The sequence below is a fragment of the Monopterus albus genome, unplaced genomic scaffold, assembly GCF_001952655.1.
Source record: "Monopterus albus unplaced genomic scaffold, M_albus_1.0 scaffold34.1, whole genome shotgun sequence".
In the NCBI taxonomy this organism is placed as follows: Eukaryota; Metazoa; Chordata; class Actinopteri; order Synbranchiformes; family Synbranchidae; genus Monopterus; species Monopterus albus.
This window is the reverse complement of record NW_018127914.1, coordinates 4,784,306-4,805,552: the sequence shown is the minus strand read 5'-3', so window position 1 is coordinate 4,805,552 and position 21,247 is coordinate 4,784,306. Positions and strand designations below refer to the sequence as shown.

At 40.2% G+C, this 21,247-nt stretch overlaps 2 protein-coding genes across 2 annotated transcripts; both read right to left on the bottom strand.

Annotated features, from left to right (window-relative positions):
* Positions 1-1,051: 1,051 nt before the first annotated feature.
* LOC109958809 (four and a half LIM domains protein 3-like) lies at positions 1,052-16,083 on the bottom strand. The gene is made up of 6 exons (XM_020597735.1): positions 15,926-16,083; positions 6,505-6,683; positions 4,964-5,138; positions 3,888-4,057; positions 2,853-3,039; positions 1,052-1,762 (listed from the first exon to the last, which is right to left on the bottom strand). Exons 2-6 carry the CDS (start codon positions 6,658-6,660, stop codon positions 1,611-1,613), a joined length of 840 nt encoding a protein of 279 aa, XP_020453391.1. The 5' UTR covers positions 6,661-6,683; positions 15,926-16,083; the 3' UTR covers positions 1,052-1,610.
* Positions 16,084-17,667: 1,584 nt separating this feature from the next.
* On the bottom strand, positions 17,668-20,989 carry rragcb (Ras-related GTP binding Cb). Its single transcript, XM_020597624.1, has 6 exons — positions 20,671-20,989; positions 20,240-20,428; positions 19,944-20,143; positions 19,510-19,624; positions 19,284-19,426; positions 17,668-19,196 (listed from the first exon to the last, which is right to left on the bottom strand). Exons 1-6 carry the CDS (start codon positions 20,752-20,754, stop codon positions 19,040-19,042), a joined length of 888 nt encoding a protein of 295 aa, XP_020453280.1. The 5' UTR covers positions 20,755-20,989; the 3' UTR covers positions 17,668-19,039.
* Between the last annotated feature and the right edge of the window lie 258 nt (positions 20,990-21,247).

Here is a 21,247-nt window from a genome sequence, read left to right as displayed (position 1 = left end):
TTAAAAGCAAGAAGTTACAGAGAATGTGTATCAGTGCTTCTACTGGCAAACGTCTCGGTTTATGAGAAAGGCCTGGAGTGAGAAGACTGGCCATATGTTCACATTGTGCATCAGGGCTAATTATGCTTTTAAATATTTAGCCTATTTTATGTAATTTACCTATTGTTAACATAATAGTCTTTAAGTCTACTACAGTAAATAAAGTCAGATTACTAGCTTTTTCTTTTGTCACACTACTGTTTTCAAGGTCAAGCATGAAGTTTAAAGCTCAGATATTAAAATGTCATGGTAAACTGTTGAACATCTTTGTTTGTGTGTAATTAAAATATTTACATACTTTAAAGTTAGAAAGTCCAGACGCAAGGTGTTTCATTCATCATCAGGGCCAAGTACATAGTCCAAAGTCAGTTTTATGGAAAACTGGACTGTGTGTTGTAAACTACGTTACCCACTAGCCGGGCACAGCATCCACACAAACACAATCAGACTACATTAGTGCAGAGGCTCTGCACTGTAAATATTTATGTAGATTATGTAAGTAACAGTAAGGGAAAGTCTTCATGGGACTTCCCACAGAAAAGTATCTTTCAAAAGAAACAACTTCCCTGATTTTTTTCCTCCTCTTTATCAAAGATGGTTTAACGGTTTCCATTAAGTACTTTGTTGAAGAGGATATCTTATTTTTGTGTGGCTTGTTCATTTGTTTTGTACTAGGACAGGAAAAACAATCACACAATAAGACTGAACACTCCCCTGTACTGTACTGTACTCCCTTGTTGTTTGTCATACAATTATTTACGTTCTTACCAAGAGTTAGATGAGACAATTGATACAACTACAGTAAATATGCAGTAGCTTTCTATTGACATGAGCAGTGTTAGAGTCAGACAATTTTGAGTAAATTGTGAAAAAGGTCACACAAAGAAATGCACAGTGTGGTTAAAAAGTAATTCCTGCTCCTTTTTTTGCAGTAATAATCACTATTTGACTGCAGTGTCCACAGTTGTACACATTACTGTGTCTGTTGTATTCATATAGCAAATATCAGACCATTTATCAGTGAATTTATAGGCTACACCATCCTTTGTTTTAGGACATTTTAATTGAATGGACGCCAGTGAATGTTGATTTAAGCAACAGTATTCAACAAATAATTTTAAATACAGCAGGCAGGGGGAGAAGAATGAAGACAGTTTTATAAACTGAAATATTTTTAGAAAGTAGAAACATGTTTGCCAATAGGTCACAGCATTAAATGTTTGGTTCATTAAAAAAAGTTATAAAATGGTAAAAAGTTATAAAGTGTTTTTAATGAGTAAACAAAGAGCTTAACTTAAAGGTTTACATATACAGTATGTTCTGTTTTTTTAAAACCATTCTTTGATGTGCAAAACATAAACTAAATAAAAAGTCCTATATAGAAATCTCAGGACATTTCTACTAAAGGTTGATAAGAGTTCTGAATTGAATAAGCTTTACACTGTGAGTGCATTACTAATATTGCTGCGTTCGTGTGTAAAGCTGAGGTTACTGAGTTTCTCTGCTGCTGTCAGCAGTGTGTGCTATTTTGCTGTTTCAGGTGCAGGTGTCAAAGGTGTCATTGGTGGTGGTCAGTCGTCATCGTTGCAGTCTGCGCACAGAATCTGGTCACGGTCCGGGAAGAAGCCGGAGCCCACCAGCGACACAGAGCAGCGTGAACACTTGAAGCATGGCTGGTGCCACTGCCGGTCCTCGAAAGAAACGTACCTTCCATCTCCAAACCCTGCAAGACAAATACGGCGCACGAACAGCTAATGAAGGAATGTTTTACGGGGTGGGGGACAGAGATTAATTACAGCCATGCAACATTCAGGAAATAACATAAATGAAATCCAGATGACATCAGCAGCTCTGTATACATGCTGGTGTTCATAGCTGTGGTTAAAGGCATTTTGTTATCTCTGGCATGTAAACATTCTCTGCCAGTGCTCGAAAGACATGACATCATGAGTTCTTAATAGACCTTCTTGTACCTGTATGTATATATAGTCTTGTCTTCAATTTATATTTCACTATGCTCACTCAAAGCCACCAAGTGTACATTTTTTTCTGATTATAGCATTTCTCCAATTTGTCTGAATGTGTTGGTTTGTTAGTAGAAAATGCGACAATCCCAGTGAAAACTGGTTCAGTCTGTGGTTGGTTTTCAGGTTACTTGTTATCAACTTAAAAAGGTGTAAATGTTGTGTTAACAGCTTGTCTTTGCTTTGTCCATTGCAGGTTTATAATATAAATTCTCTTTGCCCAGCATATTATCAACAGTATCAACTCTATAGCCATTTATATATAGTAAATTTAACCGTTAGTGGCAGAGCCCACTATTCAGTGGAAACACTGCAGCATTATTCACTGATATCAGCCTTGCTGTTTACTGTCCAGGCTCCTAATAGAGCTGTGTTAACACTGGCAAACTGGAAAACTTCTACTGCTTCTTATCGAAAGTGTTCAGCTGGCGGGACACAGTATGGTATGGCTTCTGTTGTTAAGGCATTTCTCTACAGGATGAAGGAGGGAATGAGCACTATGCAAACCACTCAGACAGGAACACAGCCAAGACTTAAAATCTGAGTCACCTAACTGCCTAAACCTGTATGGCACACACTGTGTAATTGTTTTGACATTTAAGCCTTTACTGATATTAGATAGTCGAGACAGACAGGAGATTAAGAGGATGATGATGTGCAACAAGAAATCCTCAGCCAGAAATGAACCAGTGATAATGCATGGACATTGTTTCACAGACTGAGGATTCCAGGACGCCACACCCTGTTAACTGCAGGACTTAACCTGGCGGCGGAGGACACTTTACTGACCTGTGATGGCCGTGTTGCAGCCTGCACACTTTTTGGCATAGAGGTTGCTGAAGCACTTCACACAGTACGGACTTTCTCCCTGTGAGGTGAAGGGCTGACCGGCCAATGGAGCTTTACAGCCCGTGCAGAAAAAACACTCTTTGTGCCACACTTCGTCCTTATAAGTCACCCCTCCTTTAGTCAGAGCCTGAGGAACATGTGACACATTAATATCCTTATCTAGTGATACCTGGAAGCTTTTTTGATACACGGCTGTTACTGCTGTAGTGTGTCTCATGTTGTTGTTTTTGGGTTGTGTGCTGATAGAGTTTCTGTATGGCTGTTTTTTCATGGTGACATCGATGCTTGTGCTTCTAGTTTGTCCTGTCCTATTGAGCAGACAGTTGCATGTGTAAAACATTAAATTTCACAAACTCGATATAGGCTAAATTACAAGTCAGAATCAGACTAAATAAAACTTGGCATCACCAGTATTCACTAACTTACTGTGATTCATATACTGTACATGGAACCAAATAATAAGAGCTCACAATCCCTTTAAAAGTAAAAAAAAGAAGATCAAATGGTCCTGTTATCCAATTTGTGATGTCTAATAGGTGTTTGTGGACCATGTAGTTTTCTTAGCTGATTACATTTTTAATTAAATCTGTGTTTTATGAGGTTCAGTAGTATACAGCACTGTCTTTTGGTTTGCATTTTTTCTGTTCTTATGCTGTCTGTATAGTCAAAAATAAAATACAAAAGAAAAGAAGAACAAAAAACATTGTATAATCATGTTTGACTTAATAATATAGTGCCAGACCATTATTTAGATGACAGAAAATATAATTAATTAATAGTTTAAATTGTTTGTCAAGAAAAAACATCACAGTCTCTGGTTCCGGTTTCTCATTTGCTTTGGACTGTTGTTTGGACAAACCAAGGCATTTGAAGGCTTGGAATTTTTTTGAGGTTACTATTGAGATTTATCAGCAGCTCTACACAGGTTTTTGGATACAACACCTGCCATTATGCTGCATAAGAGGCATGTTTCACCTTTTTGCAGTGGCTGCACCGAGGAGCAAATCTCCCCTCGTAGCATGGCACACAATAGTAGTTGTTGTTGTCTGGGATGAAAGCCTCGGCACCGATCGGCTTCTCACAGCCGTGGCACACAAAGCAGTCCTCGTGCCACGTGGAGCCATCGTACTCCAACATCCTCGATCCTGTCAGAAGAAATGGAGTGGACGTGAGGGAGCAGATGAGGGTGGAGACTGAGAGGGTTTTGAATGTTTGTTGATATCCTGCTGACATTATCAAGGTTCGGTGTCATTCTGGACATTCCTGTGAAAATGTGAGACTTCACATGCACCCGCACACACACTCAGAGAGAGTGATGATTCAGTGTGACAGCTAAACCTGTTCTTACACAAGCTCCTCCACTGTACAATTATCTCAGCTTATCTTGCACCAAAACAATGGTATGGTAGACTGTAATAAATCAGTGTTCTAACTGGTATACATGGCTGCACAGCATCCTAGCACTGCTCTTTTACAGTTTACAAAAATAACATCACGCCAACATTTGTAAGACTGTGTAGAAGCACAGTTCACTGAAGAGGTTTAAAGTTGGGAGACTGTCACAGTTATGAAACTGGACGTCAAAACCTTTAACCACCACCCTTGTTTTACGACTTCTGGGACCTGAAATGCAGCCCCAAAGCATGACGATGTTTTGAACTTGGCTGCACTTTTAAGAAAAGGGAGTTGAGTGCAGCAGCTTTTAAAGGCCTGAGCAGACAGTGAAGAAAATGACCGCTGAGTTCAGAGAAGAGCCGGTGAAGTATAATGATTCACAGGCCTGGGTAATGCTACACTTGTGTTGTCACAGTGGCCAGAGCTAAAACTCTGCTGAGAAAAACTTTCAGCAGAGCAAGGAAGCAATCATTCTATCACATATAAGCTGTCACACCCTGGATACCAAAAACTCATTAGGCTCTTTATGCCTGTAAAGACGGGGTGTGAACCTTCTGATGTCTACTGCTGAGCAGCACTGACTGAGCGACTGATCTGTCCCCAAGGAGGTTTGGTCCTAGGAAAAACAAGTTGCCTTCAGTGTTTCTGGTGTCTACCTGGCATGACTGTCTTGTCGCAGGCCACACACTTGGAAGAAAACTCGCTGCAGTAGCAGCTGCTGCACACCAGCGAGTTGTCCTGGCTGGTGAAGGGCTCGTCAGCCAGAGAGCGCTCACAGCGGAAACACCGAAAGCAGTGCTCATGGTAATGTCTGTTCTCATAGAAGAGCTCCTGGAGTAAAAGGAGAAGGAGTGAGAATAGTAAAAGTCAGTTAACCTGTAACCTGTGAAGAAGCAGTGTTTGCAGACGTGTCTTCACTGGGAACTAATGGGCTTGAAGCTCAGGGCCACACACAGGCAGAAAGGTGCAGAGGTCACAGTTTTCTGGACACTTTGATGTTTGATGAAATGAGAGTCTGACTGAAAACTTTTCTCTTTTTCTAGGCCCTGCAGCCCTCCAAACAGAGCAGAGTTTAACATGAAAAAAAAAACTATTTTCTTCACAATTTTATTAAAAAGCAGAATGACGCACTTTGTGATTGTTCTCTTCAACAGCTGCTTGTGTTCCAGTTCATCTGCACTTCACACAAGCTCTTTTATAAATGGCTCCACTGAATGCTGGGTGAAAAGCTTGCTTTTGAAACATGGGGGTCGGCAGTAAAAGAAGCAACTAAACTAGAGGGTGAAGAGCGATTGTTGCTACATCTTGTGTGGAGGAGGGATGGCCAAAGCAAGCAGCAGAAGAATTTACTGCCAGACCGTCACAGGGAGCCTATAACTCACAGGACGCCAGTGGCCTCGTGGCGTCTGTGGGTATTTCCTTCAGGACAGTGTTTTTAAATTTTAACCAATTAAGGCTTTTGGATAACTTAAAAAGGATAAGTGGCAATTTCTTATAGGCAGAGTTGTGTTATCCACGAATATCTGTTCTGTAAAAGCTGTTAGAAAAACAATAATGCAGGAGGAGGACGTGCTCGTATACTCTACTGCAAGTAAACATCTAAATGTACTTAAAGTATGAAAAGTAAAAGTACTCATTATAGTAATGCCACTATGTTTTTATACATTGTTGGATTGTTAGTGATGCATTCACATGTAAGCAGCTTTTAAATGTTGTAGCTGGTTAAGGTGGACTTACTTTTCACTATTTCTTATACTCTTAGGTACTTTTATGTAAAACAGTGCCTCATTTTAAGACAGAGCTGGAACAAGTAATCAACACAAAAGTAATTCACAACTATTTTGATAATTTATTAATCCTCATTTGTCAATTAAATGACAACTGCTTCAGTGGAGGATTCAATTCTTTTTTCTGTTTTATATGGTTATAAACTAAAAAACTTTGGATTGTCGATGTGCAAAACCAGATATTTATGACACTGCATTAGACTCTCAGAAACCAAATGATTAAGGACTACTACTATTACTACTACTACTGGAGAAAAAACTGCAATATTTCCTTTTGAAATGTAGTAGATAAGTACTGTATAAAGTTTTATAAAATGAAAATACAAAAGTAAATAACAAATACTTCAAAATTGTACTTAAGTGCAATGAAAAGCACTGAGTAATAAATGCAGCCCAACATAAAAACTAACCTTGGCATTGTGACTGATGATTTCTTTACATTCCTGGCAGGTGTTGGCGTAGAGGCAGTCGTAGCAGGGGATGCAGTGCGGCTTGTCCTCCACCTGGATGTATTTGCGTCCATACAGGGACTCGTTACAGTTTTTGCAGTCGAAGCGATCACTCATGATGCCACTCTGTGATGGACCGCCTGCAAAACAGAGAATCCACAGGCGCAGTTTAGTGTTCACTATCAGTGAGAAGCCAACGCAGGAAGGAGCAGGAGTGAGATTAGCGTGACAGAGACAGAGAGAGCAGGAAGATGTGAAGCAGACAGCTTCTGGATATAAAGTAGGAAATGAAGAAAAAGGAGAGAGGAAAAGAAACTGCTGGAGCCTTTAACACACAAGAAATTGAAACATATTAAACTGCAGTTTAAATCCTGTTCCACCTCCAGAAAATCTCTAAGCAGAGATAGGCTAACCTAAATGAACAACTCAAAGACTAAAGCCTGGCTCATTGTAAATCAGGACAGGACTCGTATCATTACTCACTAAGAGGTGCAAGCTTATAATGTTGCTTCCTCCCTCTCATTCTTGTATAAAAGCCCCTGCAGCGGTTTGGCATTGAGAAAGAACAACTGAACAATATTAATTGTTGGGAGCTGAACTGAAACAGCGTTCTCGATTTCAAAGACTCTCGAGGGCTTTTTCATATGTATTTAACTTATTTTTAAAGGACAAACCACTCGTTTATCTCATTTATCTCTTTTGTCCTGAACTTTCTCATGAATGTCTTTTTTGTTGTTAGAAACAAGATAACAACAACCTCAACCTGTAATGCCATCAAGATGTGTTATGTTAATGTCTGTTACCCAGAGTAATTACTTATCTATGTACTGTATTTCTATAAAAACTTAATCAGCTGTGAACATTTTTGAGTACGCATTAGTCCGGTTCTCCAGTCACTTTAAGAGCATAGCCAAGATTATTTTGTGACCAGATTTCTTTAAGGCTGCCCATTTGTTCCAGAGAACAAGTTTGTTTCTACGTAAGCTGATTCTTAACTATAAATAAATACACCATCTCCCAGGACACTTCTTAAATTTAGTAGTACTGCCTCCGGACATCTTTGCCCTTTTTTAATGGGTCCATATTTTGTAATTATAATCTTTTAATGGGGTTGATTGTGTCCCAGATTTCATTTGAATCTCATTATGAATGTCTTGTCTGCTTGGTTGGCCCAGGGGTCTTCGGAAGCAGCGGATAGGTACCGGCAGGCCAAAAGGGCAGCAGCTCGAATGGTTGTGAATGTAAAAACTGTGGGAGGAGTTTGGTAAGGCTATGGAGAAGGACTTTTGGCTGGCCTCGAGGAAGTTCTGGCAAACCATCCAACAACTCAGGAAGGGAAAATAGGGCTTGGCCCAGACTGTGTTTGGCAGGGGGAGGAAAACTGCTTACTGAGACTGGGGATATTTTCGGGCGACGGAAGGAGCACTCTGAGGAACTCCTGAACCAGTCAAACATGTCCTCCAAGGAGACACGGGGGAAGCCTCACCCATTTCTCTGACAGAGGTCTCTGAGGTAGGTAAAAAGCTCGTCAGTAGCAAGGGGCCAGGAGTGGATGAGATTCACTCTGAGATGCTGAAGGGTCTGGATATAGTTGGTCTGTTGTGGTTGATATGCCTCTTCAATGTCACATGAAGGACGGGGACAGTGCCTGAGGAATGGCAGACTGGGGTGGTGGTTCCCATTTTTAAAAAACTGAGACAGAAGAGTGTGCTTCAGTTATCAGGGCATCACACTACTCAGTCTCCCTGGGAAAGCTTATTTTAGGGTGCTAGAAAGGAGGCTTCGACTGACTGTTGAACCTTGAATTCAGGAGGAACAATGTGGATTCCGTCCTGGTCGTGGAACAGTGCACCAACTCTCTATTTTTGCAGTGTTACTGGGGGGATTTGGGGAGTTTGCCCATCTAGTCTATGTGTTTTGTGGACTTGGAGAAGGCCTACGTCTGTGTCCCTTGTAGGATCTTGCGGGGGGTACTTCCAGAGCATTAGCATGGTGTGTGACCCCATCTTCTGCAGTTGAAAAGGGTAATGAATGAGAGAATGAGGTGCAGGAGGTTAAACCACCCAGTGTGGGTGGAGATTCTGATTACATAAAGCTTTCTGGAGTTTGAGGATATGTTCATGCTCAGGATCATGACATCTGCAACATTGCATTACAAAAGTGGACATTTAAATTTTTCACTTGGAAAGAGTTATTGTTTATAACTTCCCCCCTATTTTAGGCACACAGTAGCTCTGACATGTTCCTATAATGCCAGAATAGAGGAGGTGCTCAACAAAGAGCAGCTGAGAACCCATGCGGCTTTGAAATCTCCCTGAGGGACCAAAGAATGAGCCAAGACCCCCCCTCCTCCTCAGCAGGGGGAGAACGTCACCGGCTACCCTGAAAAGATGAGATGACCCAGAGATTGGTGCAAACCAAGGATGGTTATTTGTTTTCTCAGAAAAACAAGTTTTGTGGTTTGTTATGAAGCTGGTAAGAATTAAACACTGCCTGCTCCACAAAGCTGATTTTTACAGGTAATGAGTGTCACCCTCTGGGAAGTATTTGCATCTGGCCTCCTGAGGAGTGACCCTGAAAGTGCAGTTTACATTCCTCATGTCTGACTGCTATCAAACATGTTGTTTCTAATAATGATGCAGCAATAAACATAAAAAAGATAAACACAGCCTGCTCTCAGTCAGGTCCTAAAGCTGATGCCAGAAGCACAAACTCCCTCTCCTCCAGAACTCTTTCACAGACCTCTCCCACTGCACGATACCAGACAACATCCCTCATACTGTGCATCCCTCCCCAGCAGATAACAGCACAGTTTCCTCTTGAAGGGCATCAAACTAGGTCAACAAAACATGGAGGAGAACATCACATCGTATGTCTGCTTTCTCTCACACCGCTGTCTGGACGGGGAAAATCTGCACCAACTTCCCTCCTAAAATGTCTAAAGAGGTTTAGGTTCCTATTCCTGTCTGTTCATGACTGTGATGAATGCAGTGATAGAACAATAGTTTTCCTTCCGCACATAGTCTCCTTGGTTTTGAGCTTTATGTTTCCTTTCCTGAACTACAACATCTACCAACACATTTGGCATTCTCCAGCTGTTGCCTTTGATCTAATGGGGAGTTCTTATTGGACTGGAGCCAAAATGCAATAGCTTCAGATTAAAATCCACCACTGTTTAGACCAATATTTTATGTGTCCTATAGCACAGAGCATTATAACCTTATAGTCAGTCGTACAATAGACAATTATAGCTAAGACTCAGAAACAGCTGAGTTAAACTGTTTTAAATATAGAGCTGGAGCCAGGAGGTCAATAACCAGGGGGAAACTTGTGGCCGGACTCTGCCCAAAGTCCAAAAATATGCCTAAAGCTCACTTATTAACATTCTATATCTCCTATGTTTAATCTGCACAGACATAGAAGCATAAATACAACACTTTGTGGCTTCAGGGGAAGTTACATGCAGTTTTGTGTCGAGTTTGAAAGACAGTTGACAAAGATGTCTCATAAATTAGATGTAATTAATCTCTGGTGTGTGTTTGTCATTTTTTACACCGAACAAACATATTCATTGTTAATAATTTACAGTTTATCATTTCCTAAAAACAGGGCTTTAAATGTGAGTGCAAGACCTTTTTAACTATTTTCCAAATCTGCCCCCTTCTTTGATTGAGAGCCCATTGTCCCACATCATGTGGATCCTCAAAGTGCAAAAGGTGCACAGGGGATCATTACGGTTAATCCACCAGGTGTAGTTTACAAGGTGTTAAATATGTTCTATGAACATCTGTTGGTGGTCTGGGATACAAGAGGCTTCTTTAATAGATTGTAATGATGCCTGTTTAAAGCAAGACTGGAACTTTTCTAGAAAAATAAACCAAATTTTCCTCCTACCAATTAAAGATTTATGCTGAGAAAGCTAAATTGCTCAAATCAATACAACCAGGCTTTGCTGCTACAGCCAGGACTGTCCAGGACTGGTCACACCAAGATTTACAACTGTTTGCACTTTGTGAAGGAAATTTGCATTTCAGCTGAACTTTGATAAACTTTGGCCAGTGAATTTGCACAGTGAGTTGTGTTGTCAGTGCTGAAACGACAGAGACCCAGAGAGATGAGATAAAATTCTTTATTTACATCTTATCCATACAACAAAATCTTGTTAGGTAACTCTGAAATCAGCAGCAACAGAAAGGGTAAGACTCAGACGAGTTAAAAAAGGTCCAAAATTGAGAGTTTACCACATAAACTTAAAAACTGTTCCAAAAAGGAGAAATTGTTTGAAGCAGTTACAAGACAGGAGTCCATCTTCACACTGCTGAGACTGTCTGACACTAATACCATCTGTCTAAAACACTGACTCACACGCAGTCACTGTCTTGTTTAGGAGGCATTCACGCTACTCTACAGGTGTCCTCTTAAGCCAAACCCAGGAATACTTGTTCTCTTCCACAAGACATTAAACCAAACAGTCATCCATCCTAAGTGCTCTCGCTCGAGCAGTACAGCTGCTGAAACTATTTAAGGCCACAATTCACCTTGATGAGTGGACAGTCACTTTGTAGTAGCAGCCAAATGGCAGCTTCTCCCATGGATCAGCCAACAGGCCTCCTGTCTCATGTCCCTTCATGGCTCTTTTTGTCCCTGGAGCCAGGAACTCTGCGAGCCATGAGACCTCTAGTGTTTATTTTTCCCGTAAAGGGATTTAGACGTGTGTGAGGTTTACAAACTGATGACAACCACTGTCACATGTAATAAAATCCAGTAGGACAAATAAAAAGTTAAATGTTATATGTCGCAGGTACAAAATACTAATTCATGCATTACAAAACAGCCTCACTGCCTTTTTGGGTGCTGTTATTACATTCCTTCTCAGAAACATGCACCTGAATCTGAGCCGTACACCCTCCAGTCTGTTTGGACTAAGACTCATTTGACTGTTTTCCAGACTTGTTCTAACGCTTGAACTTACAACCCCAATTCCAAAAAAGTTGGGATGTTGTTTTTAATTATAAATAAAATCTGAATGAGATGTTCTGAAAACCCCTTTTACCCTGTTTATTTTATTAGTAACAATGCAAAGATAAGATATCTAATGTTTAAATTAATATTTTTATGGTTTAGATAAGCTTGTTTTGAATTTGATGCCAGCAACATGTTCCAGAAAAGTTGGGATGGGGGCAACAAAAGACTGGAAAGTTGTGTAATGCTAGAAAAAAAAAACCAAACTGGTGGAACATGCTGCTTTTGCTGTATTCGTGCCTTGCTGGAAAAATGGGGATTTAATTTGATTTGGAAGTGTTCATGCATTATTCTGGGATCATTACTGACCCCACTGCTAACCTTGTTAACCTAACCTAATTAACTAAATGATCCAGTTTTGCAGTGTTGCATATTTGGAGCAATTTATTAACAAATGAAACCAGGTACAAACTAACAACATGTGTAAGTACAGCCATACAGAGCTGCTAGCATCCACTCAGTCTTGCTTTTCTCATGCATGAACTTACAATAACTGCTTTATCCTTACACCTATTAAATATCCCAAACTGTGTGTGCATTCAGTTAAAACAGGAAGCGCATAACAAAGTGGGTTTTTAATTACCACCTCACTTTACAGTTTATTTCCCCTGAAGCTTTAACAGCCTCTCCTGCTCAGAACAGTTCTCATATTGTTTGACTCCTAAGTTACATAACCCGGATTTTGGGGATGAATAAGAATACGAACAGTGGCATAACACTGTAGATAGTGCGATCAACAAAGGAGCCCTGGAGGAAAGTGACACCTTCTTGGTTGCAGCTATAAACTGTTACAGAAAAAAAAGCTAAACCAAACAAAACTGGTCTCTTATGGCCGTCAGATGACTGAGCTCTCTTTCATTCCCAGGACAAAGATGCTCAATGTGTTGTGAGTTCCTGCAGGTTACAAGGCCGATGTCAGCTACACACAAAGTGAACACTCATTGTAGATTTGGTTTTTGAGTTGGCAGAACTGTAACATGAATAACTTGGTTACATAAATATGAAAAATAGCCACAATTTCACCTTATGAGGTGTGTTTAGAATTTATGCTTCATTTTATTTGATCATATAATTAAATATATGTTCAGGAAATTAGTTCTTTCTCACTGAATTCCACCAAAGCGACAACATAATCAGGGTCACTGGATATTGATGACACATAGCTTGTCATATTAAGCCTATAACACTGGGCAGTAAAGTGCTTTTTAAGAGTGGGGTCTCCTGCAGATCTCAGCTGCACACACAGAAACCATCACACACACTATATATTTTGTTGTTTTTGATTAAAGATATCAGCACAAATCAATCCTTTATATTTTAAATACCTATGGAACTTTTAAATTACAGCCACTTTTTTGGAGAACTCTATTTTCATGCTGATTCCACTAAAATCGCAGTATGTTCAGTATCTCTGGCTACTAACAACACCTGTAACGCTAAGCTCATAGCATTAGAGAATAAAGTACATTTAAAGACAGAGTACGTGTCCAGTTTTGTTTCATAAGACTCCGGCTGGATGTTTGTTCACTCTGTGGAACAATGTGGTCTGCAGCTTCACCTCTGCTGCCGTCGACTAAACTAACAAACAGCTTTCTGTCAGACAACGATTAAACAAGTCAAGCAGTAGTTCTCAACCTGGGGGTCAGGACCCCCACTTCTGGTCGCGGGATGATATCTGATAATTCTTTTTTCCCTTCATTTTACAAGACATACAGAAATAAAGCAAGGTAACTAACTAGGTCAGCGGCTTTCACACACATCTCATGGCGATGGCCCTGAAGTCACTCATTAACAGTAAACTCTGCCTGTAGAAAAAGACTGAGATGCAGCAGAAACCCCCTGAAAGAAAAGTTCAAACTACTGATCGGCTTATGGTCATGCACCCTGGGACAAGGGGTCAAGAGTAAACACGGTTTGGGGTCGTGTGCAAGGACGTGTTGAGAATCACTGGCCTGAAGGACATGAAACTGTGCCTGAACAAGAGTCTACAGTGAGAATACTCTTTAAGATAAACCCTCATGTTGGCATGCTGACAGAATCCCTAAGACAAAACGAGCATGTTGTTTATCATATTCACTATCTTAGTTTGTCAGGTTAATACACTAACGTACGTAGCTCTACATGAAGTGTACCTGGGGCTGATGGGAATGTCATTAGTTTTGCAGTCAGCTGACCTGATTGCGGTGTTTGAAGGAAGGTTTTATCCTCTTGGGACCATGAATATGTGCAAAATTTCATGGTAAAGCATCAATAGATAATTCAGTCTGGACCAAAGTGGCGGGCTGATCCAGAACAAGTACATTTGACACATTTGTGTATGTTTCTGAGAACAATGAAGAAAAACCTGCCTACCAGCAACTTTTAAGTTCACTAATGTCTTTTGTTCAATTTGTACACAAACAGAAATGTTGCAGTTTTTGGATTTACAGTGAGTTGAGGAGTCGCCTGCTGTTGTTCACCAAGAAATTGTTACAGCATGTAACACCACCAATTGTTTTTTTATATTTCTGTTTGTGTCCAGTCCCGACACACAATATATGTGACTTTTAGTGAATGTTGGGTTTTGTTTTTATGTCCATATATATCAGTGCTGTGAACATAACTTGTTTATGTTGTCTGCTGCTTGTTAATTGGCCAAAAATAGTTACTGCAGCTTTTAAAAACTTAAAATAAGACATGTTATTTAAGCTTTAGCCAGATTTTGGTACCTTCAGGCTGCTTCCCCATTTTTCCTAGATGCTGGCTCCAGTTACATTTTGTAAAGTGGTACAAATCTCCACCTTTATCTAAATCTCAACAAGAAAGAGAAGTGACATAATTCCCCAAATTCCCAGAACTATTCCTTTAACTCTTACCAGGCTGTGCAACAGGAATAGGAAATGGAAAAGACTGATGTGAGTGAGACTGACCCATGAGACCCACATGTCCCCACACTGTGATTTTATGACTGTCAATCACTTGACAATTCAAAATCACCTCCTTTTAGTTGTTTTATTTGCCTCTGGATCATCTTCCCAGTGACTGTACACAGTCCCAATGCACACGCTTCAGAGGAATGTGACTGTGGTCAAAACGTGGCAAAACCATGTGATTCCAACACTGAAAAGAAGGAAAATGCAAAGAAAACATTTTTTCCGCCCTCTGTTTTCTAAAAAAGACAAAAGTCTGAAACTCCTTTCTGTGTGTAACAAAAAATAACGCCCTCACATTCACATTTCTTCAGGGGGGAAAAGCAGCCAAAGTTGTATTGTTTCAATGAATGTATTCATTTCACCCAAATGGACTGGAACATGCTGGTGGTATGGAAATGCTGTGCAGTGATGGAAACTATGAGCGGTGCCAGAGTGGTTCCTCGAGTCTCCAGAACAAAATTTGTAATCTGCAAAAGACATGACATCACTCTAACTCAACAAGACTGAGTAACTTGTTAACACGAAAAAGATGTGTGGGTGTGTGAAACATGTTTGTATGAGCTTTAATGGTCAAGGTATGAAGCTTTATTTTGCGTGTCGCCCCACAGCAGCCTCCTGTCTCTTGCATCTGAGCTAATTGTTTCCATAAAGGTCTCCTTGTTCTTCAGCAAAGGGGCCACAGCATTTGCTCACAGTATCGGTTACTCACTTTGGTCCCTGTACAGTCCCCCAACCCCCAGTAACATCCACCACTTCCTCATTCTAAAGAAAGAACATCCTTTCTGGTGCATCCTGGATGTGGGGGTCAAATATTTGACTTAGAAAAGATAATTCTTGCACTGAGATGATTGGGATTTCATTAAAGTTTGGTCATTTTCTACTACTTTTACATGATACCCTTTATAAAAGGTTAATTAATGTCTTTATCATTAATAGATTAATAGGCACATATTCTAGATTGGTGGTTAGTGAGAATACCATTGGTCATTTTTTTTGTTTAATAATAATGTTGTTATGAATGTCAGTAATCTATAGATGCTCATGTGTTTCTTATTTTCTAATATATGATCAATTCTGCACCTACTGTATACATGTTTTAACTCATTCTTTTGCTCCATACTGTTTGCAACACTGATCTAAAAAATAAGTGGTTAAATGAGTTTCACAACCTGACGTTGATCTCGTTGATGTGACTGAATTAATCAATAATGAACCTTTAGTAAAACCACAACAGACGCTTCATTTATGGTGCCTCATTAGAAAGTGATGCCATTTCTCTTAAAGCCTCCAAGATATTTACAATGTATTTGGAATAAGGCGCCAGGTAAAGACAGGTGAATCTGTGCACGCCCCAGTGGAACAGACATGAACGCTTCAGTCGATTTTACTACGGATGGTACGGATGTTTTACTTTTTATGACAAAGCTCTAAATAAATAACACACGTACCTTTCTTTGCGCGTCAGCAGCCTCTCAGCTCTCAGGAGACTCGGTCTCTGCAGGATCTGACCAGTTTGTCCACTTGTTCTGCTCTGTTGAATAAAATAATAATTAAATCCTCCGTGGACTCCTACGAGCTGAGAACCGACTGAACCGTCTGTGTCTGGTGCGTAAACCTAACCATTCCTCCACTCGCCGCCCCTCCCCCCTCCTCCCTATGTCTCTCCTCCTTTCTCCTTTTGGGGAGTTCAAGCTGAAAGATGGTAAACATAAGTACATGGTAGACTTTAGAGAGGCCACAGCTGCTTATGTAAACCGCTGTATGATCTCTCAATATGGAAAGCTTTGTGAAATGGAATCTGTGTTATAAACAGCTTAATTACTGACAGTATACTGCACATAAATGCTAAATAAGGGTTTTATTTTATTTTACCATGTGGCATTTCTCATCACAGCTACAAACCAGCGCACTCTGTAGACTTATTCTCTGGCCTTGCCTTTCTTCTGAGCTCTCTGTTGTGTGAGATTATCTGTGGTTAGAGCCAAACTGCAAGATCCTGACCATTTTTCTGAGAGAAAGATATCATATTCCTGCCCATTGAAGTCAATTTCCACATTGGTGAGCAGAAGGTCTGGGGACGATTAGAGGCTTCAGCTGCGGCTCCGTCCTGCCACTACCCATTAAGTCAGGATGCATACTGAAGAAGGCTTTTGCTTACTGTAATGTGTGTATGGCGTTTTTAAGCTCATTCACAAGATCTACTGGTGGACTGTTGAGGTTTCCAGAGGATCCGATCAAATAATAAAATTTAATTCTTCATCTGAATTATTGGGTGAAAATGAGAGATGATTACTTCATCGTTAAACGTCCAATATTTACATGTGAACCTCTGCTGCCACCTGCTGTTCAAACCCGGTATTTTCAATGGTTCATCTGTGGGTAGACGCGCATGCACAGGTTACATTTAAAAAGAATAAAGTTAAAAAGCAGAAATATACAACTAAGCTCATCACATTAAAAAAATATGGAAGCCCATTTGCAGCTGTTTTTTTTCCATGATTACAACTTAGTACAATTATAGTCTCTCAAGATTATGAGAACAATTATAAGAAAGTTTCTCTTAATCAAGTTATAATTTTAGGAAAAACCTCAAAATTGAAAACACTAATGTGGTGTATTTTTATTTTTTACTAAAATCTCATAATGTGTTCTTCATAATCATGGCGCAATATCAAAAATATAAGAAACTTTGTCATAATAATGATATTTATTATAAGTTAGATAATAATTATGACAAAACCTTAATGAAAAATGTTAGGACTTAGAATTTCCCCTTATCATAAAAATCCTTTTCTTTTTTTTATTAATAAACCCAATAATGAAAAAAACATAATATTAAAAAGTTAGATGGTGAATATTTGACTAACATTGTGCTGTCTCATAATGTTTGTCAAAATTATGATTTAGTGTCTCATAATTTTAAGAAAGTTTCTTATGATTTAAAAAAAAGTAGCAAAATATCAGTTTAAGAAATTAAAAGTGTCTCAATACTTTGAGAAATGTTCTAAAATACAATTGTTATATTACAACAATAATAAATTCATAAAATTTCATGATGGATTTTTGTGGCAGAAATAGGTTTCGATAACAAAGCTACATTGAAATTTGACTTGTATATGAAATCTTTTATTTAAAAAAAAACATCATGCAGAGCAAAAAACGTTTCCAGTCACTGCTCGTGGAGAAAAGCAAAACTGCTTCAAACAAATTCTTTGGCCATAATGTTCATCAGGCTACACAAGCTGTGAGCAGGCACGGCACGTTGTCACGAGTGAAAAGCATCATCAGTTATTTCCAGCCTCCATTAGGACCAACACGCTGTCTGCCCCTCTGTTAATCAACCGAGGCTCTAATGGTGTAACTGGCACAGTGTGAGGAGAGTCTGAGCAGAGCGCCAGTTGCTGGTGGCACGAATCATTATCAACAGAAAAAAAAAAACTGTGCGGGACAGGATGTGTTTTTCATAGTGGGGGTTGAAGCCACTTACAGCACTTGAAAAGTCAAGGTGAAATGTGCAGGAACATGAAAGAAGTTTGGACGTTGAAGGGTAGATTGTGGAAATGCAAAATCTCTAGTTGAGTCATTGTGTGTTCAGTTTGACTGCAGGCACTTGAACACTACCACAAGTATTTTTGTGTTGCAGAGTACACAGGATTAACTGGCCAAAGAGGTAAATAAAACCGACAGATTTTCATGCTGATAATTGTCCAGAAAGTGGAAACAAAAATGAAGCAGGTGCACTGGCTGGTGTTTCATCACCTGTAAGCAGGAACGATATATTTCATTTTAAGCCAGACGGAGAGAAGCAGGTGTCGTCCAAAGACTCATGGAGACAGTTGCTTAAATTTCCACACTGTGAAAGTTCAGGGCAGAATTGTCATCATTCTAAGTTGCTTCTCCAACTGATTCACATCCAGGTGACACTTACAAGACACAAGGTATCATGGAGCTTCAGGTAAACCCACACCTGTCATTCAGACAGCACCTCCGTTCAGTGCAGCGTATTTTAAACCACTCAAGTTGCTGCCAGACGAGCTCACTGGTCTCCAGACTGCGCCTTGTGTTGAGGTGTCGACTTCAAACACTTCATGGATGGCTTTTCGGAAACAATTAAAATTGTACTATATCAAACTTGTAAAGGGAATAAATAAGGCATTTAAAGAATTTAGTTTGAATTGTGACAAATGTTTTATGACATAAAATCCAAAGTCAAAAACGCTGAAGTCACTGAAGCCCAGTTAACTGCCTGCTCTCTCTGATCACCTACGCTGCTGTTAATCAAGGTGGACAGTAGTTCCTGCACTGCTGAACTGAGGGGTCAAGCAGATATAAATAAAGTTTTGATATGAAAAATACTTTTGAACACTACTGCACGGTGGCCGCCAACAATCAGCAGCCAAAGAGAACACAAAAGACAAAAGAAGAAGAAACCATCTTCACGTATGCAGATCCACCGTACTTCTCGTTTGGCAGCAGGAGATGTTCTAATCTGACACTTAGGACTTCTTGTATAATCAGCCTATGACCTGATCAGGCCAAAGTAACTGTTTCTACGATCTAATTTACCGACCTTTCCTCTCAAAGCTCTCTTCTCTGAGAATGCAGATGAGAGCGAGGAACTTTGTGACCTCTTTCAGATAAAGCACTGTTGTGTTGTTGAGCCTGATGATCGCCAAAGACTCCTTGTCATAGGCACAGCCGCTGCCGGCGTCTGTCAGCCTGCCAAGAGTCAGACATGGAAGCGCCATTAAACTCTGAATAGGGACATAATCTTTGCCAAAGCTTGCAAAATATACATCTTCTCACCCGTAAATGCAGGAGAAATCAATGACAACATCAATCATATCACAGCATAGTTCGTAGGACTGCCTGTCCACAGGAGAGCTGTCTGTGGTGATGTAAACCTTGCTCACAACATCAAACAGGAAAGCTTTCTCGATCCCAGAATGCTGATGGAAAAACAGGAAGGCTTAAAAATAAAAAATAGGACAGTGACATTTTACTTTTGTTTTTTAAGAATAAAATAACATACGGATATGAAAATGTTCAAAAGGTTCTCCAACGTCGGTAACTGAGGAATCAGCTTCTGGACGACTTTACTAAAGGACTCGAAGATGGAGTGATCGTAGATGCTGGTCAAGTAGAAGCTGAGGAGAGAAAGTAGGAAAGTTAAAACAAACAAGTTAGGGTAGAAGCCTAGAGAGGGGAAGGTAGTACCGAAGCATGTTTTACTCCAGTGAAGCGCAACATTTTCACTACATTCCGTCGTAGCATGTATCAAATGCATGTCACTGGTGCTTCAGGGGTTAATTCACAGACCGCACTTGGACAACACATGGCAGAGAAGCTGGAATAATCACAGAAGGGCTGTAGGCAGCAGAGTGTCATGGAGGGGATAGTATAGCTGAGAGACACCATATCTTGTTTCATTCTCACTTGACCTATCTAATCTGTGCTAGCACCCACCTGAGATGAACTCTCTCCAGGCTGGCATCCGCCAGGTCATCATTGGCCCTCTGAAGAATGTCTCTTTGTGTTTCAATTTTGTGGTCATCTGACAAACCATCTACTTTATGGATGAACACTTCAAAGTTAATGTCTGGATTCACTTTGTAGGCCCTAGATACGGTGAGATGCAACCGCCCAAGAGCCTCGACATAGTCATCCTAAAAAGAGGAGAGAGCAAAGGAAGATGTGATGTGTTAATTTATCTATCACAGGAAGCAGTACAAACATAAGCATAAACTGGCACTGTCACTCACCTGAGCGTCGGTGACAAAGATCAAGGCACCAGTCCCCTTGAAGATCATTTCACTGTCAAATGTGGGGTCAAAGAAATCCATCTGTCCAGGAAAGTCCCAGATTTGGAAGTTGACAAAGGAGCTGCTGGAGATGTCATCCTTGGAGATTTTGTTGGTACTCTCCAGGAATAACGTCTCGTTGGGCGACATCTTGTGGAATACACAAGAGCACAGTAACTATCACTATATATTTCAATGAGCTGGAACCTCTGACATGACTGAAACTGACTTAACAAAAACTAAACATTTAACCTCCATGAAAGATTTGTATTAGATTACACTGGGTTTAGCTAGGGGTGCATAATGAACTATCAACTTAGAGCATTTCCATTATAGCCCAGTCCTGATATACTGAGCGGCGTGTTTAAAAGTTAAATCAAATATTGCCATACTTTCTGAATGGATGACTTGCCACTCCGCCTCAGTCCCATCAGCAGGATCCTGGGTTTATCATCTGATGCGGAGCTCTCCTCCATGTCGGACTCCTCCACCCCATAGCCAAAACTTTTGGGAAACGATCCCACAACACTGAAACTCCCCGTTATTATGGGCTCCTCATACTAAACAGACATCTTGTACTTCACTGCCAGGTCTCCTTTATCTTGGTTACGTCCTCCCTAAAGGCTGCCAGTGTTTTGATTCCTCAGTTAGCGATCTGAATAATCCAAATATGAATATTGTTGTCAAGGGTTTTCACAAGGAGCTAGCAACTGTTAGGTATTTTTAGTCAGATAGATATTGAATAGATACTTTATGTATTAGAAATGTATAGTGCTTCATGTTTTGACTACTGCTATGGCCAGCTGCAAAGCTGGCAACAGAGACGTCTCGGTTGACGTTTCTGTGTAGTATGGGGCTAGCCCAACCGAGGTGATATAATGTATAGGCCTGGTGGGTTCAGGGTCTTTCATCTTACATCTGCCTGCGTGCAGTTTGGAGGTGCAAGATACTTGAGCGTGTAATGTTAAT